The sequence below is a fragment of the Astyanax mexicanus genome, unplaced genomic scaffold, assembly GCF_023375975.1.
Source record: "Astyanax mexicanus isolate ESR-SI-001 unplaced genomic scaffold, AstMex3_surface scaffold_48, whole genome shotgun sequence".
Taxonomy (NCBI): domain Eukaryota; kingdom Metazoa; phylum Chordata; class Actinopteri; order Characiformes; family Acestrorhamphidae; genus Astyanax; species Astyanax mexicanus.
Window position 1 is genome coordinate 823,140 of NW_026040058.1, and position 24,294 is coordinate 847,433.

General features: G+C 37.9%; 2 protein-coding genes across 2 annotated transcripts; one reads left to right on the top strand and one right to left on the bottom strand.

Moving 5' to 3' along the window:
* Nucleotides 1–777: 777 nt before the first annotated feature.
* On the bottom strand, nt 778–8,376 carry LOC125797530 (jmjC domain-containing protein 8-like). Its single transcript, XM_049473923.1, has 9 exons — nt 8,210–8,376; nt 5,014–5,103; nt 4,824–4,872; nt 4,600–4,696; nt 4,425–4,493; nt 4,074–4,193; nt 2,629–2,696; nt 2,406–2,540; nt 778–1,422 (listed from the first exon to the last, which is right to left on the bottom strand). The coding sequence occupies exons 1-9, from the start codon at nt 8,281–8,283 to the stop codon at nt 1,342–1,344; spliced, it is 783 nt and encodes a 260-aa protein (XP_049329880.1). The 5' UTR covers nt 8,284–8,376; the 3' UTR covers nt 778–1,341.
* Nucleotides 8,377–11,015: 2,639 nt separating this feature from the next.
* On the top strand, nt 11,016–24,028 carry LOC125797531 (mitochondrial thiamine pyrophosphate carrier-like). The gene is made up of 7 exons (XM_049473929.1): nt 11,016–11,189; nt 13,396–13,544; nt 15,499–15,654; nt 16,946–17,116; nt 17,918–18,092; nt 18,736–18,866; nt 21,997–24,028. The coding sequence occupies exons 2-7, from the start codon at nt 13,422–13,424 to the stop codon at nt 22,174–22,176; spliced, it is 936 nt and encodes a 311-aa protein (XP_049329886.1). The 5' UTR covers nt 11,016–11,189; nt 13,396–13,421; the 3' UTR covers nt 22,177–24,028.
* Nucleotides 24,029–24,294: the final 266 nt, after the last annotated feature.

Below are 24,294 nucleotides of genomic sequence, written 5' to 3' on the forward strand. Positions count from 1 at the left end.
GGATTTCATGTGGTTTCTGGCTGTCCACACTATCCCAAATAAATCTGGATATAATCTAGATACGCCCCAAAAATGGGTTTTGGGCTTTCAGTCTAAACATGGCCTAGAATCTGTGATCTATCATTACTGTATTTTATTTTCTGAATTATTTCTTAAAACTAAGCACACCATGCCTCTGCTCATCTGTATATTTCTCTGTTACAGTCTAAAGATGCTGATAATTATTATACTTGTGTAAACAGTAGCCTTCTAAAGTTTGGACACACCTTCTCTTTCAATGTTTTTTTTTATGTAATTTATTTTCAACACTTTAGATTACATATTGAGTTACGTAGTAAACAGTAAAAAAATATAAATATAGTTTTTCCCCACAATCCCCTGATCCCCCTAAACCTCATGAACTGTGATGGTGATTTGGGATGAGCTGGAGCTTCACAGCGTGGAGGAAAAGCAGCAACTGTTGTTCAGCACCTCCAGAAACTCCTTCAAGATGCTGAAAAAACTATTCCAGGTGAAAATACCAAGAGTGCAGATCTGTCCTCAAAGATACATGTAGTACTTAGAAGAATCTAAAGTGTAAAACATATTCTGTTTAAAAAACAATTTTTGTTTACTAAATATTTTTACGTGTTCATGTATAGCTTTAATATAATCTTCAATATTACATTTACAATGAAAGGTAAAATAAATAAAAATGAGAAGAGGTGTGTTCAAACGTTTGACAGGTGAAAAGTAGCATTAGGAATTGTGTTTTAAATGCAAACGAGTCAGAGTCAATACTTTTGTTACACATTTATTAATAAAAGCAATTTGATTTGACCTTCTTTTCAACATATAAAAACTGACCACCAAACACATCTACACTGGTAAATACATTTACAGTAGGCAGTGTTTCTGGTACTTTTAGCATTTATTAAGGAAGTTATTACTTATATTAAAACTTTACTGACAGATCATTTCACTTCCTAAAATCCCTTTTTTGGAAATAGACTCAATACAGTAAACTGATCATTGTAGCATGTCAGTGAACAAAGAGCTCTGATTGGTCCTTCTGAAGTGACGTTAGTGAATAGAGAGCCCTGATTGGTTCTGCTGGAGTTATGTCAGTGAATGAGGAGCTCTGATTGGTCCTTCTGGGATAATGTCAGTAATTTAAGAGTTCTGATTGGTCTTTCTGGGGTGATGTTAGTGAATGAGGAGGATTCTCTGGTTGTTTTGGAGTGATGTTAGTGAATGGAGAGCCCTGATTGGTCCTGCTGGAGTAAAGTCAACGAATGAGGTCAGTAAACGAGGAGCTGTGACTGAAGTCAGTGAATGAAGAATTTGACAGTTTGACAGAAATTATCCCAGGAAGGTGGAGATGAAAACACTTGTGTCCAGGTTTAGTGTAGCGTGCCACCAACGGTCCGGAAAATACAGCACCTATTGTGTGCAGACAGACAGAAAGACAGACATAGAAGGTAAAAAATATTTAAAATATCACATAAGGATTACGATTTTCATACATAATGTGCACTTGATTATAAGGTGCATTATACGACACTAGTAAGGAACAGGGGTTTTGCCATGTTTTTCTTCTAATTCAGCAGGTCTTGGTGGGGGTAACTTAGTTAAGTAAAGCTAAGCTAAGTAAACAAAACTGTAATAATTTTAAGTCAAATGAGCGGATGTTAATCTACACATATTTTTCTCCTGAACTATATTTTTTGGGTGAGTAAAGTGCTTCCATTTATTTACAGTAACATCAGATTTCCATTAAGGCTGTGTGCAGCGGCATTAGCATTAGTGGCTAACTACTAGCGCATCCCCACAGCATGAGACAACATGACTTGTTCAGGTGTGATGGATCTCGTATAAACCAATAGGTAAACTATCCGAATGGAGCGTTTTATTTGGATAGGTTGGACAGGATTGGATAGGCTTTTTGAACAATGAGAAGCTGGAGTAAAAACAAGCTGAAATTAAATAGAAGTAAAGAGGCTACATAAAAGTATAGTTTATGTAATAAAAAATATGTCAGAGATTAACATTTCAAGTAATTAATAGTAATATAACAAGGTATATATGCTTAGCTACTTGACACTTCTGGTTTGTGGTTGTCTGCAGTGTCATACATAGTACCTATGTTAAAAAGCTTAATTGACAGATTGCATGTACACTTTTAACTAATAATAACAACTGTGACTGTCTAGGGGTTAATTCTTCATGTAAATACTAATATATTAATAATGGTAGGTTGAGTGTTCCTTGTAAATTTATTTCATATCTACAATAATATGACTAAACCTGTGGCTAAAATGTTCCTACATGAATCGATTCAGATTCAACTCTGACCTTGTATCTCAGAATCTAATTAAACTCATGGCCATTGTCTTAACCCAGCCCTAGTGTGTGTACATACTCACCTCTCCTGGTCTGATGGTACACTCCAGTGGTTTGTTGTGTGTCTCCAGGAGGGGGTAGGACTGTGTAAGCCAGGACAGGGTGGTGTAGTTTGGGTGGAATTCAGGAGAATGATCAGGAGGATACAGAAACCAACGCTGTAACACACACACACACACGTAAACTTTAATAAGTGACAAGTAAATATGATAGTAATATTATGGCTTTTAAGGCATGCAGACTCACCTTTCTACCGTAGATGACCTCAGAGTAGCCAGGACCGTGCCAGTGGAACGGCACTCCTGTACCTGGACCTGAGGGGGAGAGAGAGAGAGATATAGATAGAGATGGAGAGAGAATTATTAGAAATTAGCAAAACCTGGAGGTAGCTTTAAAAACAGAAAAATGCAAACTTAGGGTGGAAAAATCTGTCAAAAAATATAATATATTTGGTACCCTGTTGGACACAGAGAATCTGTAATAGAGAGGAGAACACCCGCTTAAAGGGTAACTAAAACACCTGATTTTGGCTTACTCCACCCACAGCTCAAATTTGAAAAATACTTAAAAAAAGGTAGAAGTAGTTTAGGAGGGGCACTGGATGATGTATGGGTTTAGGGGTGGGGCAGGAGGGAGACTGGGCTAAGCAGTGTGCTTCTGAAAGCAGTGAGACATAGTTGACATCACCAGAGGAGCGGTGTTATTGATTGACACGGGCATTATCCTTTCCTATAGCCCAGGTAAATCTGCAAGGGCGCTGCAGAGTTGGAAATTATCACAATAAAATATTTTTTTTAGGTCAGGAAAGGTTTATATAAAGTTTAAGCAGGACTGATATGTTTCATTTCTTTAAAAGGAACACATTTTATCTATTAATGAAAAAATAAGGTTTAGGGTTTAGTGCCTTTTTATGAGTCTCCTCCTCTGGTTTGATTGACCATTAGAAGGCACTTCTGGGTTATTCCAAAATTAATTGGTTCACATGAAACAATTCAGCAAAATTAGTTTATAAGTATTTAATCATTTTCATATTGAAAAAAATGTACTAACTGTCCCGCCACAAAACAATATCAAATAAAACTCCAGTTATAAACATTCTTCTGACTGTAACTCCAGAATCAGCTCAACAACATGTCAATCAGCACACAGTAGCAGCACTACTAGCAAATTTATTGTGTTAAACCCGTTTGATGTAGAAAAATATAGGTTAGTATTTTTTTTTTGCTCCCACTCTTATTTATAGAGCTGCTGCTGTGCTTAACTCTCAACTATGATCTGAGAGGACTCTTTTTAAGGGTGTAAGTTACATGCCCCGCTATTTCAGGTGATTTTTAAGACCATATAGGACCCATCTAGTCCAATTATGTTCCACAATGGAGCAAACTCTAATGTCTGTGGGAGCAGAAAGCACATTATAGATAGTCTACCCCAAATCTAGAGTCAGAGTCTGTGTGAAATCATGTTTTTATGTTTGAATAAATCATACTCTGTGTGAGGCTTTACACATCAAGTTTTAGCAGCTTTATGACAAATGTTATGGGGCTAAAATCTAAAACCTTAAATTTTGTAAAAAGAAAAGTGTGATCGGCTCTAAAAAAAGCTTTTTCTGTGTGTAGGGAGGGGGGGGGTGGGGGGGAGGGACTATAAAGAAAGACAGTGAGAATTTACAGAGCTACTGTGTGTGTTTGTACCTGCAATTCCAAAGCTGTAGGCAGGGCTAGTGTAAGGTAATCCGTAAGGTGGCGCTTTATACTCCTCAAACAGTGAATTCCACTCAGTAAAGTTATTATCACCAAAGAAATACAGCGTATCTGAAAACACACACACACACACACAAAATAAACATCAGAATTCTAACGCGCCATCTCAGGGAATGCACAGAGGTCACTGTAAAGGTTTCTGTGATCTTTTTAGTAGATAATTAACAATACGCAGTGGATACTGAATAATAATGTAATATGTAAGAGTATAATAGAGTTTATGTTTAGAGTTAATGAGTTGTCTGGAGATTGATGTAGAGTGAATTAAAGAACAGCACTGACCGCTGCCCAGCGTATCTTCAGACTGAGGGGTCAACAGGACTTTCACAAACTCCTCAAACCGCACGTCCACTTCATAGAAAAACACAATCAAACTGCAAACCTCAACATACATGTGCTTCTGTATGTGTAAAATACATAAGTACATATATATACATATGTATATGTGTGTGTTTACCTTTTCTGTAGGAGTGTGTGTTAGCAGTACTCAGTCGGACTGTTTTTTTACTGTACTCTCGCAGCAAATTGTCCTTGGAACACAGTAATCTGAATTTCTAAAAAAAAATAATAAAAAAAACACCAATCACAGCATAGCTCAATAAACTCCCACCAATCACAACTTTCTATTGTACACATTGTTTTAAACCCACTGCTACAGAACTATAGCAAGCCATGTTTTACCGTGTTATCAGTGACTCCTCTCAGTATCACAGGCTTAGTGTATGCGTATCTGTTAACAAAACACACACACACACACACACACATTCAAAATTAGCTTTAGCATTTTGCAAACAGTAACAGTAAAAACAATAGCTAATTAAATAGTCTTTATTGTAAAATAATTTACGGTGTGTGTGTGTTAGAGACTCACTCCCGTATAAACTCTGTGTGTGTGATTGAATTCACATCCCGAACTTCAATGTTGCATTCACCTTCATCATTCAGACTGGACTCCCGACCCCTACAGTAACAGCATTAATACACTGTTAAACACACACACACTAGCACACGTAAGCACATTGTGCTGTGTGAAAACAGACCACGGTAAGGGAGATAAGTGAGCAGTGTTTAACACAGCACCTGCGAGAAGCTGTCCAAACACTTTTAAAGCCAGTCAGAAACTGAAGGTTTAGATCATCTGCATCATCTAGCTGATGTATGACCGATACTAAGTCGATGTGTTGAATAAAGCTGCAGTGTGTTTTATTCTGTTTGGAGTTTACTGGCTGGTTGCAAAACAAAAATCCTAGTTTGACTCATGTAAAATTAAAGATTGTAGTTTTTTTTTACAATATCTGATTATCCAAGTAATGCTAAACATAATCACTCATTTCAGGAGTGTTCAATACATCACGATATCCACCTTACTCTGCAAAAATGACAGCGGACATATTTGTTTACTCTATGTTATAATATCCAACGCAGCAGTGGACCATTAACATAGACTGCACCTGCAGTGACAATGAAAATAGAGAATTTGTAATATAATATACTTAGTTACAGGGTGTAGCAGTAATTAAAAGATATGGAGAATTTTGCATACAACACAGAAATTTACTAATTTAAATGAGTCCCATGGAGCGGTGTCTACAGTAAAAATGTACACGTTCAACCAAATGCCCATACATGTGCTCTTCCCATTTTTAAAAGATAAACCAACACCAGAACATCCTAACCCAGAGAAATGGTTCTCGGTTCTGAAGCTCTGGTAAAGCGGGTGAGCTGTGAGGTTAACCTACACACCCTGTGCCCCTGCACTTGTAGATTAGCTCTAAAGCATTTCCTTGTACAGAATCACAGCATGGTAAGATATATGGATAATTGGATGGATGTGTTAAATTTAGGTCCTTCAAACACAGACGCAGCTCCCCTTCTCTGGAACGCAGTGGATATAAGTTAGCAAGGTTAGTTAGCAAGCTATAGCTCCACACAGCTCTCTTATTTTTTTGCGTGTTGTTGTGTGAAAGCTGGTTAGCTATGCTGTAAATAAGGTTAAATAGCCTGTGTGGAATGTTAAGTTAGCATTGCTAGCTACTTTGTGATCAGAGTCAACAGCAGTATCTACTTCAGACTGCATTTACTTCAAATATGATACGACCTGAAATCATTTACTATGAACTGAGCTGATATTCTAACACACATGCATAATAAACGAACTCTTAAAAGTGGGCGTGGCCGAATACGGTTGATATTGCATATCTAAAAGCAAGGCGAAATATTGCAATTGGTTAAAACAAATTCTAGAAAAAACTGTCAAAGTATACAAACACATTAGCATATATAAAAAGCATATATAGCATATATAAAAAAGAAAATGTACTTTTTTCACCAATCAGAACAGTGGGATCTAACAACACATTTGAGAACAACACTGCTATCTAGTGGGTGGGGTTTAAATACATCACAAATTGAACCACTGATCTGGTCTGACACCAATCTTCACCTATAACTAACAATGAAAAATCAATATTATGGGACACTAGGGGTGGAACAATATATCAATTGTTCAATATATTGTATTGTTTATATCGCACTGAATCTATATTTGGTGTCACTACTTTTACAGGGTAAACAGAGAGAATATTAATTGTGAAATTCTGAAAGACTGAAACTAATAAATCCAAAATTATTTTGGAGTATTTTATTCTCTTTAGTAACACAGATGCCGTGAAGTATCGCAGAGAATTGTGGTATATAGAGTGTCTCAGAGTCAAAGTATCATGATATAATCGTTATTGTGGGCAACATACTGTGATGATATCGTACTGTAGTGATGGGACCAATGACACTGGTGCATCAGCACTGCGCCGAGCGCACAAGCGTGAAACCCCGTATTGATGCGTGCTTTGAACAAAAATCACGTGACCAATACAGGAAGTATATCGTTTGGATGGAGTTTTGCCGTTGCTTTTGGATTTTGGATTTTTGCTTGCCCTCACAGATCATGGATCGAACCAGGAAGTTTTCCACTGTCTGGAATCATTTTGATCTTTTGACACCAAATAAGGTATTTTTCTCCTTTGGACATTGTTTACTGTTATTTTTTTATATATATTAAATATGTTTGTACTCTTACCTGGTAAGGGTTTTTAATTGTATTCAGATAAATTAAAGTGTCGACTCTGCTCCACAGAGCTTTTTTACATCAACAAGAGAACTTCATCAATACTGAGGCATTATAGAGCTCAGCTTGGCAATGAAGAACTGGCAGATACTGGTGTGAGTACACCAGGTGTGTTAAAATTCTCAAATACAATTAAAATGTTTAAATTTAAAATAGTTTATTACACACAAAAGGCTTTGTGTAACTATGTAATATTGTTTGTAAACTTTATTACTTTAATAAGGCAAAAAACACAAAACATATCCACACCTTTATCTACTTGCACTTAAATATTTATGCACACCATCTTCATCTGTACCCTGTAAAAGAGTTTTTTTTCTAAGACAGGAGAACTTGTATCTAAAAGGAGAAATCACCTTGGAGTTAAGACATTTCAAAAATTTCGTTCCTTAATAAAAATACAGAAATTAATGCATTTTATTGTCATTTTTTGTCATTATTGTCACACTTTCATTAATAAAAATCTGTACATAAGTTGCACAGAATAACTGAACTCAAACAAATTGAGCAAATTAAATTATAAAATGATGAGATCATATTTTCAGTAAACACATGTCGATAAATTATTTCACAAGTTGATGTGTTTTCAGGGTGCTTTTTCAACTTATTTTAATTTTGTTTACCTGCAATGATGTTATAACTACTGCAGGGGTCACTATTGAGTGACCAACACAGTGTCAATACAGTGTCAACACAGTTTGTGTAGTGTGTCGATACACTCCTTGAGGTATCATCTTCCCATCACTATCGTACTGTGAGATGCCCTGTGATTCTCATCCCTAACACACACACACACACACACACACACACACACACACACACACACACACACACACACACACACACACACACACACACACACACAATATAAACAAACACTCTTCTGAGATGCTGCAGAACTAAGTTACAGTCAGAGAGATGGTAATAATAGTAAGACCCTCACCAGCCTCCAGTATCTTCCTGCTTCACCCACTGGACAAGCAGCAGCAGCACCACACACCTTCTGAACCAGGCCATCAACCTAACACACACACCAGCTCAACACACACCACCAGTTTCACACACCTCCTCAACACACACCACCTGTTCCTCCTCCATTCATTTCCCACTGCGACCTCTTCCTTACTCCTGCCGTCTAGCTTCCAATCAGCGCACGCCACGCCTCACTTTAGGGCGGGGTCTAAAGGAGACACTACCGGAGCCGGTTTATGTCGAGCCCGCCCACTTCCTCAGAAAATACCTGCAAACCACTAGAGGTCGCCCGCGAGTGAGTCCTCAGTGAATGGGAGTGAATAGAGCTAAACGGCTAAAAACACAAATTACTAAGAGTAACTCACTGCATATACACAACCTTCATATAGTTTTCTAAATTACATTAACGTATTTTGCTGAAACACTTAAGAAACCGTACTTAACATTTTTAATTTTTATACAGTAAATGTTTTTTGCCGATAAAGACGCTAGCGTTACTGCTAACGTTACTCTGAGCTGAGTGGTTGGTGAGCTGATGCTGGAAGACTTGACACTGAAGTTTAAAAGCTTTATTAAATACATGTCTGCGGTACTGAAACATTTAATTTCGTTTAATGTTGGGAAAATTATTCAGTTTTTATTATAATTTTTATTTTTATCAGACTTTCATAAATTATGATTTTGCTCAAATGCTCCATATAAACATATTCATTGTAGATCACTCTGGTGCGCGGTCTAACACAGTCTAAAGTGGGGATTCACCTCTTTAGCAGACTGGTAAAAAAAAAAAAAAAACTTAATAGTTGTTATTGTTGGATATTCCCTTTACTATCAGTATCTAATTAATATAACCTAATATTTGCTGTATTATTTCTATGTTCTGAGCTTAAAATGGGATAGGAACTAATCCGACGAGGGAAAGTGACCGGCGGCAGCAAACGACTCGAAAACCGTGACGGACAGAGGGCGTGTTCCAATAGCTCACACGTCCACTCGATCACTGTGCCCTATTTAGACAAAACCTTCGGGTGTAGCAAAAAGTGAGGTAACATGGTGACAAAAACAGCACAGCATGTGCTAATAACACATTTCTACACGTTTCTTTGCCTTGCATATCGCCATTTGTGATAAGCAATTTTTAATAATACTTTTATTATGTACCATTTATTTATGTATTTATTTATTTATTTATTTATTTATTTATACGCCTGGACAATGTGTTGTTGATTTAACTGCGATAAACAACATCTACATCTATTTTTTGACACTAATTTAATTAAGGAATATTAATGATTGTTACTCCAAATAATTAATAGACATTAAATGTACACAAGTAACTTAAGTCAAGCAAATTGAATTTGAGTAACTAAATAACTCACTTCCTAATCCAAAATATAATAGATTATAATTCCCTACTGCACCATTTACACTATATGGACAATAGTATTAGGACAACTGCTTATTAGTTGTTTCTTTTGAAATTATGGGTATTAAAATAAGAGTTTATTTTGCTTTTGTTGGAGTAACTAGGCTTGTTCGAGATGCGGCTGCGCCTCGCCTTGCTGGTCAGCGAGAGCAGCCGCGTGCAGGTGGGCGGGGTGGAGGAGCGAAGAAGTCAGGTCGGACAGTCTCCACCTGCAGCCCACGTGAACAACACAGGATCTCGCGATGAATGCGCTGTTTGTTTACTTCTGGTGTGAATAAAATCGCAAAAGTAAAACAGAGATAACATGAGTGTTATTAAATTGAGATAAAAACTTGTTATAAATATTCACAAAACATACTGTCATGTTACAGATGTATTGTGTAGCACTAAATTAATAATGGGATTAAATTTTTATTTGCAGACCAGCTTTTCTGTCCTTTGTTCTTGGAAATAAATACATCATGCTCATTTACACAGCTTTAATTGTTTAGCGCATTTCACAACACAAAAACAATAGAAGAAAAGAAAAGTAGATCTCAGTATAATAGTTATGTAGGTTTAAAGATAATTAATAAGAGCAGTTCAGGGCGCTTTATAAAACAGTAAAAATGATAGCAGTTGAGCTTTATTATGATATAAAATGCAGATTATGAACAAATAAATATTTTTGAATACTGCATGAAAATGAACTGTCTTGCTACTAGATATGACAGTGTAAATACTGTGTTTTTTAAGGGGTTTTAGAGGAGATATATATTTTAAAATAAAAAGATTCACACGTGATAGGTGTCGGTGGATCTTCTAACCAATGGGGATTAAGCTCTGTCGTCATCAGGGCGGCTCTAGGCTCCCGCAGTTGGTGGGAAGCAACTGCAGCGCCTGGGTCAGACGGCTGCAGGCAGATTTCACTCGCGGGACTATAACGCCGGAAGTCATCGTCACGTGATGAAGGCGCAGACGCAAGTCGGACAAAAAAACTAACCAGCATGCACCATACCGAGCCAGGCGGCGATCGGACTGCGCAGCGCCGGGTTAAGTCGAACAAGCCTACTGTCTCCAGTGTCCAGAGAAGACTGTGCAACTGTGAATGGCTAAATGTGTTGAATATTTTTGAACATTTTTGTGAGCAATGCAAATACAAACCACTTGATTTCTGTAGAGCTTACTGTATAATTATTTCAAAAAAACGTATTATTTTATAAAACGTATAAAAGACATTCAGCTGTTTTCACCCTCATTTATTTAGGACTCTCTCTAGCGGTTAGCAGTTATTTTCTGGTTGAGGAAGTGGGCAGGCTCTCCATAACCCGGCTCTGTCTCTACTACTCAGTGCACTGTTTCTGGGCGGTTTGGGACGCGCCCGCAGCGCTGCTACTCACTGGGTGTGTGTCAGTTTGCCCTCATGGCGAGTTCATAACACTGTCAGGGAGCCGCGCGGAGTCGGTGACCCGGTGATGTAGCGGGTAAACGCGGGGACGCTGGTTTATTAAACGCCGCGGCTGCTGCAGGTTCTGATCCTCTGGAGGTAAGAGTCTGTAGTGTTCTGGTGCTGAAAGCGGTCAGTATGTAAACTCCTCAGTTACTGGGTGAAATAAAAAACTGTAACTGAATGTCCTGAAGTGATCAGTCAGTCTGTGCGGCTTATTATAGTGCTCTATTAATCCGTCGATTCATTTTTATATCACTTGATTAATCAGTGATTATTATTGTCATTCTCACAGGGCGTCTCATGATACAATATTATCACCATACGTTGCCCATGGTAATGATGATATCACCATACAGTAAATCTACTACTAACTAACTAATAAATCCCCAAACAATCCTCTACAATACTTTACAACATCTGTGTTACTGAAGATGATAAAATACTTATAAATAAGCAAATTCCAGGACGTATCGGATTATAGATTTATTGGTGTCAGTTTCACAGAATTTAACAACCAGTATTATTCACCACTGCAACTTCAGTAAGCAGTACCTCTATTAAGTCAAATTGTAAAGCGAGTCTTAGGGAATTTAGAGTGACTGTGTTTCTTTTTTTTCTGAGACACAATCACATCTCAGATTTTACACATCACAACAAAATCAATTTTGTCTCTTAGAACATTTTCATACATTTATAAAACAGTCAGTTATAGCACGAAAAACAAAACAGAAAAAAAACAGTCACATGTCTGGCAGGTTGGAGTTTTACAATAGTACTGAAGTGTGGTAAAACAGAAATATATAACCAGAAACTGCTTATTCACTGGGTATTTCCATGAAATGTGGTCGTAAGGGTTTTACATAAGTTAACCATTTCAACCACGTCTTGACAATTCTTTTCATTTGTAAGCAGAGTGAAAATGTATTTTTTCATAGTATATAAGGGCCTTTCCATCAAATGGGTGCCATTTAAAAAAAACATTTAAAAAAGCATGTTTAAAAGCAAGTCCACTAATTCCTTTGATTTTCTCTCAAGAAAGTCTTTATTTTAAAGAAATGGTTGACTGCATGTCCAAATAAATGATATTGATGACAAAACCATCACTTTATATGCATGCGCATTGTGTTTTTCTAAAATATGCAAAGCTATTTTTATATTTAATACATTTATTTACATGTAATGTATTAAACAAATGGATAAATGATAAACCAAACAGAACTGTCGAAAGTGGGTTACATTAATATTTACATTAATAAGTCATTAAACCAGGAGACAATAGGAGAACAGTATAAGTTGTTGTAGCAGTAAATGAGGGCAGAATCCGGATAACACTGCAACCAATATTCCTCACTGCTGGTTTACGTATTCTTTAGTGCCACCATGTGGAGGAGCACCTATGTTTCAATAAAAGAAAAATCCATATCTGATAGCACATATCGATAATGTATAACAAGCCAAAGTAGGGCTGGGTATCGTTTTAAAATTGTTGATACCAGTTTGATACAATACTTAAAATTAGGTACCAATACCAAAATTATATTTTTTTCTAAATTGTAACCAAAAAAAAAAGATAATTGTTATACAATATATTTATTTAACAGCCGACATGAGTAATCTCATTTTCGCACTGTCACAAGGAGAGACTTCATCTTTTTGGATCTGTGGCGCTTTATTGAGAAAAAAATCACTGCTTGTGCTTAAACTACCAATATTTTTCCTACCATATTGCTTTATGAATTTTAGTTTTAAGAGTTCTTTTTTAAAAAAATCAGATTTTTGAGACAGGGCCAGTAATAAAAGTGTGGTGTGGTTTAGGTCAGGCAGACTAAAGCTTTTTTACTGTATTATAATATCTCAGAGAGAGAAAGAAAGAGGAGGGAGACTGCGCGAGAGAGCAAGCACATAAGAATTTAGCACATCGGCGGTGTGTTGACAATTTGAATGATAATCAATTTGCATGCTCACTGTGTTTCTGAGCACACTCTCTGCTTGTGTGCACCAGGGCATTATCGTGTTTGTTTTTACCTCGCTGTATGCACTCATGCATAGTATCAAAACAGGCTCTTATTTATTTGTTTTTATTTTTTTTAGTCCTTTCGGTATTCAGTAGTACCAAGAGATTTCAGATGGTGCCTTTTTGGTATCGAGTTTCATTATCCAGCCTAAACGAAAGTGATATGATATATCACAATATCGATATTTTGTCCCGCCTCTCCTTTGCACTGCTGTAAAAGTGTTTTTTGGTCACGTTTATGGATTCAGTATAGTTTTAAAAGTGCTTTCTGGTGCTGTGTGTCGTCAGCCTGCAGGCTCCACTGGAGAGCTGGGATGGTGGGATATGACCCCAGTTCAGCTCTGACCCCGGAGGAGGCCGCTCTGGCCGGGTCAGCTGCCGGCATGGTCACCCGGGCCATTATTAGCCCACTGGATGTGGTGAAGATCAGGTTCCAGGTAGGACTGTAATGATAATGGGGGATTCCTGTAATGCTGCTAGTTTGTTACACACATCAGCAGAGGGACAAATAACAATTCTGTAAAAGTTAGTACACTGTGTAAAATAAAAATACATCAAAAATATATTCACAATAGAACATCGAACACATGTCACTAAGCTTAATCCCTCTGGGTTGGTTTCTATACAGGGATTAGTCCTTGTAGTGATAGACTACATGTCCCTTATTATGGACATTCTTTATTTGCAGTGCTGTATATTCCAGGATAAAGCCTAATCCCTGTCTGAGAAACTATACAACCTTTTAAATTGAGATAAAAAAAGATGTAAAGGGGAAGAGGAAACGAACCCATAATAGAACAGCTAAACTCATTTAAAGTGGGCTGAAGCAAAACTGAAAACTGTTCTATTTAACGTTTCTGAATGATGTTGTCATATGGCTTTTTTCTTTGTATGATACACTTTTAACCTACATTTGTGAATTGAATCAAAAACTGTGTTCACATACAGTGATTTCTGAAGTAGTTCCTGAGCCCAGGCTTTGATTTCCAGTACAGAATCAGTACTTATTTTATAATGTAGTGCCGCCTGAGAGCCCGAAGATCACCAGCATTCACTATGTACCATCAACCCTGTCCCTTTCACACAGGGATTTCTCCAGAATTTACGAAAAGAAATATTTGTTTTACAAGTTTTTGGCAGATTAGTTAACATCTGTCTATTTTGTTTCTGAGAGACTTGGACTCTCTATAATGCTTGTTTTAAGCCCTTAATTGTCCAGCCTTATTTGGCTCTGTCTCAACTATTTTATCAAGTTCAAAATGAATTAAAGTTTTTCACTAAATAATACAATGTCTTACTTTCAAATCTGATAAGTGTTCTTCTAGGTTCTATTGTGAATGAATGCATTCAGACCCTTCTAATAAAAAGACAGTAGTGTTATGCTCCTTAACAGCAAACTCAAACAGCAAAATCAGTCTGTATTAGAACTGGAGAGAATCTGAATTAAGCCAGAAAGACAGTAAAACACACTGGCCTTGTTTTCTTTCTCAGAAACAGTTCAGTACTTTGCGGTTCTGCCACAGACACTGATCTTGTGTGGAAACAGTGTGAATGCTTACAGCATGAATCACTGTCTGACTCACAGTTCCTCTCCACCCCACTGCCCAACTCAAACTACTTCTCAGGATGGAGGGAAAACTTAAGAAACCATATTCATATTATGCTTCACTTGAGACGACTACTTAAAAAAAGTTGTCAATGAGGTAATGAGAAACATTTTTGTCCACGCCTCCATAAATAATGTAATTATATTAATATGAATCAGTGAGACACAGACAGCAGCAGCCGTGATTGGTCTGCTAAGACTCATGTCCACGCCTACACATTCCCGCCTTCACGATTAAACTGCAGAGCGGCACAGAAACACGAGCACACAAGTACAAATGCAGACATTGGCATAGGGCACTCATAGAGGCAGCATTTACTCGACACAGAAGTATAAACCAGCCTTAAGGAACAAAAGTTACAGAAAATATCAAGTCATGGTTACAAAGTGTCAGAAATGGGTCATATGAGTGCAAAAATAAGTATCAAATTATTATGACCACTTCCTTGTTCCTACACTCACTGTCCACCTTATGAGCTCCATACAGATCATATGGAAAACTTTGTAGATCTGTACTTCTTCTGTTATTTTACGTACTTTATTTTCTTCCCTTCATCCCTTTAAATGTATATTTACTATAATTGAACATTTGTTCTTTATAATGCTCAGCTATATTATAAACTAAGGGTTATCCTCATTATAAGTGAACAGTAACAGTTGATTGTTTCTTGTTTGTGTGTGTTTTTCTCCATTTTCACAGCATTAATTTATTTTTGTGTATTTTGTGGTTGTGTGTTGCTGGTGGTGTGTTTGTGATGTGATCTGACGGTGTGTTTGTGATGTAGCTGCAGATCGAGCGTGTTTCCTCCAGAAAGCCTCAGGGGAAGTACTCCGGCCTGCTGCAGGCATCTCGCTGTATCCTAAAAGAGGAGGGACTTCCGGCTTTCTGGAAAGGCCACATTCCCGCCCAGCTGCTGTCTGTGTGTTACGGAGCCGTTCAGGTAACACACACTCCACAGAGGGGGAACAGCATCACTGTGACTCTAATCATATCTACACATCTGTATACTGACTGTACCGAAAATCCCTGCTGAGAAATCCAGCTAAAGACTAGCTTTTACTGGTAGCTGGGTTCAGATGGTTGAAACATGTACCTGTACTGGTAAGCTGTCTGGTTAACCAGCTCTTCATCAGCACAGTGTATGTTGGATTTGATTTTGGTTAGTTTGATCATGTTTCTAGACTAACTAAACCATTACACTTAAACAAAAACATACCCAATCAGCTTAACCAGTTTGAGCTGGCCAGGCTGTTTTTCTATAGCAGGGCTCTAAAATAATTAGGTCTAAACCCTGTTATAACTACTTTGTAGTATTTTACATACACAGCAAAGTAATGGAACTGCATCAGCGTCACATTACAACCTAAAAACCAGCATGGGTATTTAAATATTACACATTTTAAAGTAGCTCTCTTATCTAATCTCTAAAACTAGTAATCTTAAAGGCTGCGCTCACAAAGCAGGTAGTGTGTTAATCTGATTTTCTCACCAAATCTTATGTTTATTTTAGGATGGCCATATAATCGTATTAATGTTACTCATATCTGACATTCATCTGAGCAGTTCACGCTCCTAAACAGACATGCATGTGCTCAAGAGCAAACCTTTTATCTTCTCCAGCATCACAGGAGCTATTCAGTACTTCCTAAAAAGAACATATTATTTAGTCAGACCCACTTCTTTAGTTTGTGCCCTTCAGACCCCGAACCCCCCACCCAACCCATGTTAAAAAACAAAAAACACAGGGTTTGCAAAATTTCTCTTTCAATTTGTTTGTCATTACTCTCTGTTTTTTAAAGATATGCCCAAATCAGATAATGATAAAATACATAACTGAAAAGTATACACAGAAGCGCAACATAGAACCTACTCCTATTCTGTGCCCCCTTTAGCCCCCCTTTGCAGGCCTCCAGTTTGAGAACCGCTGGCCTAATAGACCTAATAGACTGCTTTATGTTTAAAAAACAAACATATAAAAGTATATTGTGATTAAAAAAAGGGATCACCAGGAATATCATTATCACAAACATTTACTGAAATACTGAAATATTATTCAGGGCCACATTTCTCACACAGATTTTACAAACCTTTAAGCAGTACTATCAGCCATCTACTGCCTGTCCTGTTGTCCATTTTTATAGATACTATGTGGCCAATGGCAATTGGGTTATTACAAACTTTGTGTGTGTGTGTGTGTGTGTGTGTGTGTCCGCATGTGCGTGTGTGTGTAGTTTGCCAGTTTTGAGGCACTGACAGAGTTGGTCCATAAGAACACTTCCTATAACAGCCAGATGGCCGGGGTTCACTTTCTATGTGGTGGTTTAGCCGCCTGCTCAGCAACCGTCGCCTGCCAGCCACTCGACACACTCCGCACACGCTTCGCTGCCCAGGGAGAACCAAAGGTACACACATACACACACACGCACGCACACACACACACCTGCTGCAGGTGGCACCATGCTTTACTTTCCATTTAGCACAAACTTGTAGATGGGTTTTGCACCAGTATATAAATGTAACATAGCTAATCACCCTATTATTTACATAATCAGTTACATAACAATTTCATTTATTTAAAATTATCACCAAAAACGGCTTTTCATTCAGAGTACTTACCTTATAACTTGGAAATTGACAACCTACACAGATTAAGAATAACATTATGATCACTTTGTAATTCTGTAATAATTACAGACTGTAGCATCTCAGCATACTTCATTATCCTCCTATCACTCTGTTCTTCAGTGGTCACTATTAGAGCAGCTAGAGCAGCTATTATTCTCAGGGTTAATCTACAGCAACATATTCAGAGCTTCAGTCTCTGACTTTACTTTATCTAAAAGGTGGAGCAGATATAGGTAGGAGTGTCCAATAGAGAGGAGGACAGTGAATAAACACAGTGTTCAAAAACTCCAGCAGCACTGCTGCATCTGATCCACTCGTATCAGCACAACACATACTAACACATACAACACTATTCCAGTGTCACCGCAGTGACAATTACTGAATGACTGCAGTCTGTGATTATAGAACTGCAAAAGGTCCTGTGTGCTCAGTGGAGCTGAACAAATAGATAATGGGTATAGTAACAAAGGAGGTGTTAATAATGTTCATAATGCTTGATCAATGTAAACACTTGTTATGTTGTGTTACTATTTTGATAGAGCTAAATGGATATGTGTGGTAACAGAAATGACTTGCAGGTGTATCGAACACTCCGGCACGCTGTGGTCACCATGTACCGGCAGGAGGGGGCGCTCACCTTCTACAGAGGCCTCACCCCCACGCTGGTGGCTGTTTTCCCATATGCAGGCCTCCAGTTCTTCTTCTACAACATCTTCAAAAAGCTGCTGGACAACGACAGCACCAAATCTAAAGGTCAGGGCTGCATATTGGGCTGTATATTGGCAAGAATCTGGCAATACATATGATTCACTTTACAATACAAGGACCATCATTCATTATACTGATATATTGTGATAATGTTCAAAAAATCAAAACTAATTTAAACTAAATCTAAGCATCAAAACCACCCTGAGATATAAAAATAAAGTCAGCAAAGGATCTAGTCTGTATTATTTTATTTAGTGATTGCCACCACTAATATAAATATTCCATCTAAATATCCACTAATGAAAGTCTTAAAAATGCGTTGTGAGTCTTATTACTAAGCAAAGGACAAGGTTGCCAGATTCCAGATTGGTATTTTGGCACAGCGCTTTTATAAACTTCCAGTTTGTGTGTGTTCAGAGCTTAGCCGGTTATGTTTGTATATGCGACCGGTGTTGACTCTGACTACCGAATTCATACGTTTTTACTGTTAATAAGTAGACTAAACAGTCTCTTCCTGTATAGAGCAAAACCAATAAAGGACTTTGAAGCCATTTTGCTAAAAGCCAGGATATCACAATACCTTACAATATCACATTTACACAAAGTTAATTTTTACATTAAGCTTTCATTAATGTTTTAGCCACATTACTTTTGTGTCTTTAATGTAACATGTCTTGATGTTTATTAGGTGGTCTGCAGAGTCTGCTGAGTGGCAGCGCCGCAGGGGTCATCAGCAAAACCCTCACCTACCCATTCGACCTCTTCAAAAAGAGACTGCAGGTCGGCGGATTCGAACAGGCCAGAATGCACTTCGGCCAGGTACAGTCCACACCCTCATATGCGCTTTGTTGATGTGAAAGAGCAGCTATATGTATCAAGAATAATTATGACGGATTTGAAATAAAAAAAAAGTTAGTCTGGAACCCTGATTAGGTATGAACATCAAGCTATGTGGAGGCACTATGGTAACTATGGTAAGGCCCTCGTCTCGTCTACGTCCATGGTAGATATTAAACAGCCATTAGCCTGCTGCTGTCGATTAGCAAAACATCTTTCATTAACATGCACTGCTGCTGTAAGTCATGAAGCTGAAGAATAGTGAAGATTTTAGGGGTGCCGAGTGGTCCAGCGGTCTAAAGCGTTGCCACTATGAGCGGGAGGTCGCAGGTTTAAACCCTCGCTCATGCAGCTTTACCATCAGCTGCCGGTGTTCAGAGGGAGCACAACTGGCCCTGCTCCCTCTGGTGGGTAGATGGCACTCTCTCCCCACATCACTCCTACCTAATCTGCTCAGACATAAAATCCTGCCTTCAAGCTCATTAAATACATTAAAAACTCATTAAATACATTAAATACTCATTAAATACATACCATTCCATTATTTTTTAAATATTCACAAAAGTCAGCTTTCTGCATAAACAAAGATACCAGATAGCTTTCTGCAGGATCCCAGGCCACTGTGGGTTTACAGGAAATGATATGGCAGATGACCTTGCCAAGAAAGCATCAACAAAAGAGATCTCAATCCCACTTTTGGCCCTTTTTTACATCATAAACTCCTTCATCAAATCCAAATGGCATGAAGAGTGGGACCAAGAGCTTTAACTCAAGATCAAATCAGACAATCTAAACAAGATGCCGCATAGGTCACTTAAAACTAACACATAGACCCTATAACAAACAACAAAATGCCATCTTGTCAACCATGCAACATCCCACTAACAATGAAACACATCCTCATCGACTGTTCTGCCTTTAACCATGTAAGACAATTTTACTATCAAGAAAAGAACATAAAAGACCTTTTTGGGAAAAAAAAACCCACCAGAGATGTGAAATGTTTTTTATCACATCTTAACCTTAAACACCTAATTTAATACACCTATAGAGAGTTTAGGTTTTTCCTTATCATGCTATAACCTTTTAACAACTGTACTCTATCTAGACATATAAAACCAAGTGTATGCCACAAATAGCCAATTTTGTGCTGAAGTGGCAATAAAACCTCAACAACCAACCAACCCCACATCTATGGAGTCAAAAAAGGGTCATAAAGATTTTGAGTTTGTAAAACAGAAGTCACAAATGTACTGAAACTTGTAACTGCGTTTAAACAACTGCATGCACGAAAATCCAAATCCACAAATTAACTGGAATGTACAAACTTGAAACAGAAAGTAATATTAATAATAATTCAAATGTACAAATGTGAAAAAAATATTTTAATTATATATAAATATATATTTTTTTATTTGTAAATCCAATCTCTTCAATGTGTGAATCAGTACTGCTCAAATGGCTTAAGCTGGGTCAGACCAAAAATCACATGGAATTTGTGAGGTTGTAAATGTGACAGTGGGTGTTTTTCACTGTGGAGCTAAAAATCCTCTCATTCATCTTCTCTGCTGCGTGTGCGAAGCTCTAGCTGCAGTTGCGAATTTTGACCCTGTTTTGACGCCTGATTGATGAACCAATAGGAAAGCTTTATCTGGACCAATCAGATTATGGGGTTTGTTTAACCAATCAGAACAATGGGTGGGTCTCTGCAGCTCAGAGTACTGGGCGTGTCGAAAGGTGGTCGTCTATTGGTCTATTGGAGCTGGTAGAGTTATGAATATTATTGTTTTATTAAACTCCTTCCTCAGTGTAAATTGATCCACTGGGGGGCGCATGGTGGCCGACTCCAAAATGGCGGCCACACTTTCGACACGCCCACACCTTTCGACACGCCCAGTACTCCGACCTGCAGAGACCCACCCATTGTTCTGATTGGTTAAACAAACCCCGTAATCTGATTGGTCCGGATAAAGCTTTCCTATTGGTTCATCAATCAGGCGTCAAAACAGGGTCAAAATTCGCAACTGCAGCTAGAGCTTCGCACACGCAGCAGAGAAGATGAATGAGAGGATTTTTAGCTCCACAGTGAAAAACACCCACTGTCACATTTACAACCTCACAAATTCCATGTGATTTTTGGTCTGACCCAGCTTAAGCCATTTGAGCAGTACTGATTCACACATTGAAGAGATTGGATTTACAAATAAAAATATATATATTTATATATAATTAAAATATTTTTTTCACATTTGTACATTTGAATTATTATTAAAATTACTTTCTGTTTCAAGTTTGCACATTCCAGTTAATTTGTGGATTTGGATTTTCGTGCATGCAGTTGTTTAAACGCAGTTACAAGTTTCAGTACATTTGTGACTTCTGTTTTACAAACTCAAAATCTTTATGACCCTTTTTTGACTCCATACACATCACTCCAAATGTGATGTCCGCAGCACAGTGTCTGTGAGCTGACCTTTACCGAGTTACTGCGCTTTCCTCTGAGTGCGCTTTGATGCCACTCGGAAATGGTGCATCAGCAGCAGCTCAAAAAGAAGTGGTGGCTGACTTCGCATGTGTCGGAGGAGGCGTGTGCTAGTCTTCGACTTCCTGGTCTGTTGGGGCATAACTAGTGATAGGGGGAGTCCTAATGTGGGTTGGAGTAAAATTGGGGAAAAAAAAAAAAAAAAAGAATACAGAAGATTTTTTTTTTTTCCACACTGAGATTTTATGCTCGGTCCATATCGTGTGTAACCATATATCAGTGGGACTTGTTTGCATACTGGCTATCTGCTTCAATTTCTTCTCCAAATTGTTGCTCCCCAAATCTGTGCAAAAATGCGTAAAATAAATCAGGAAAAGCAGAATCAACAGCTCAAGGGGTCTTTGTCATGTTCAGGACCACACTGTTGGGACCTTGGACTCCCAAATCTATGATTAGTCTGAAGAATTTGTTCAACTTATTGGTGTTGTTCAGTGTCGCTTTGCTGCATCGTAATTAATTTGCTTAAAAAATGTAAATAATTTTAACTTGATTTGTCAGTTGTTGCTCTGTCACGTTCTCCTATAGGCACTGAATGGTTCTTAAAGTGGTGTTTCTGTGTTTGCTCTGCAGGTGCGGACGTATCGGGGCTTTGTGGACTGTGCGATGAGAATCTTGAAAGAGGAGGGTCTGCGCGGATTCTTTAAGGGCCTTTCTCCTAGCTTGCTGAAAGCTGCTGTCTCCACTGGACTTACTTTCTTCTGGTATGAGTTCTTCACAAGTGCCATCGCCAACCTGAAGAGCCATCCATGAGCAGAGGAGCTGAAACATGGAGGATGTGGGAGCTACTGCTGTGTGTGTGTGCGTGTGTTATGTTTGTGTGTGAGGGATTTATAGTTTATTTAAAATATTTTTTTTATCTTCTTAATACCTGTTATGTGTCAGAACTGTACAGTGATGGTTTAACACAAACACAGATTTTCACAGATTTTCCACCGAAACCCCAAATTGATGTTGATCAGTCACCTCCAAAAAGGTCTAAAATTAGCTTCATGTGTTTTGCACTTGAGCTGAAAGGATGAAGGCTTAAATCCTAACAGTTAGCATCACGCTGCATGCCTAAATCACCAATCTTAAACCATGACATGGTTCTTTTATCTCAACATGAATATCTATAAACCTACAGTTGTTTTTTTAAATAGCTATTTTGAAGCCTGAGGTAAGATCTGTGTAATTACTGCTGTGCTCTAACAGTTTTACACTCTTATGCTTTTCCACTGCAGGTCCAAATGATTGTTAAGGCTGGTCCCATACTGTTCTGTGCTGGTGTGGAACCATTAACCTGTTAACTGTTTATTTTTCCATTTGCAGCATTGTTTAATCGGGCCCAGGAAGTGCAGGAAACTAGCAGGCATACTAGCTAACCAAATACAAACTGAAGAACTGTGTGTTTTTACGTAAATACCAGCCTCTCCCACATTAACCCACATGGCTACTGCTGTGTTCACATTCCGGTGACCAGATTTGTCCAACGATGCAAATGCTGCGTTAGCCATACTAGCTAAGGGGCTCATCCAATGTCGCTAACGCCGCTTTAGCATTGCTGGTGACTGGGCTCATCCAACATCACTTTGGCAGCTGCTCAGTTCTCCCATTGGACAGTTTCATGGCCTGAAATACAGTTAGCTAACTGTGCTAAGAACTGCGCTTGTTCGGCCCTGCAGTGGAAAAGTGGTTTAAGGCTCTGAAACTTAATTTAGCTTCTCTCAAGATTAGTTTAAGCAACTGATGTTAACATAGCTAATAATAAAACTGTCAGTCATCCTTATGCGAATACTAACTAGCAGCTATTCATTCACTGTAAGCCATGTTGGATTAGATTTTGGATTGTCTCTTTAAAAGAAGAGTTTGGTATTAAATGTAACCAAATGACACGCTATACCAGAACCAATGTGATTTAGGCACTCAGTTTACTTTATGCTAACTGTCAGACATGTCTTTGTTGAGGAAAATGGAAATATCTGTCATTGTTTTAATTCAAACATCACTAACCTGGCTAATACTGAATTTAAAGCTAGGCTTTTATTCATCATTAGCCATGTTAGCTTTTCCTGGTTCACTATCCGTGAATGATGATTTTAATATTTTACTTTGTAATATTTTTAGCAGATTTGTTCAGTCAGTGTTTGTAAGGGTGATGGTTGGTCTGGAACTTTCTAATCACGCACACTTCAGCAGTAATGATTTGCAGTCTAAATGAACACTCATTGATCCAGTACCTCATAAAACCTAAATAACACTCATGCTTAACTTTCCTCATTTCTCTGGACTCAGGGACTGTCTCTCTCTCTCTCTGTTGTGATGTGGGTCTTTTCAGAACAGGAATTAAATACATTAGGCTAGCATAGCGTATCACAGGAACAAAAATGGATATGAAATAGTTTTGAGGTGAAAAATCATCTCAGTTACTTGTTGTTTACTGTTGTTCCTCAGAGGGGCTTTTAAATGTTTTTGAACCCGTTTCTACAGGTCACATGTTAGCACTGAACAATATCATGGTATAATACATAGATTGTTATTGCTACGGTTACATTTCTTCATAGTTGTATATTTATGTACCGCTTTAGATGATGTTGAGTTTATTAAATATCAACTTCATACACAATGTCATGATTGTTTTAAGTGATGTTTTGGCCTGAAATATGAAATGCGAATATCGATTATACATAATACAAGCAGGCTAACATTGCTGCACACTAGAAATACATTACATGAATGTTAAAACTACATCAATACCAATACACAGGTTCAGTCAAAATTTTGGACACAACTCTTCTCATTTATTTGTTTTAATGTATTTATTTTAGTATTTTCTACATTGTTGATTTAATATTAAACACATCAAAACTATGAAGGAATGCATATGCAATA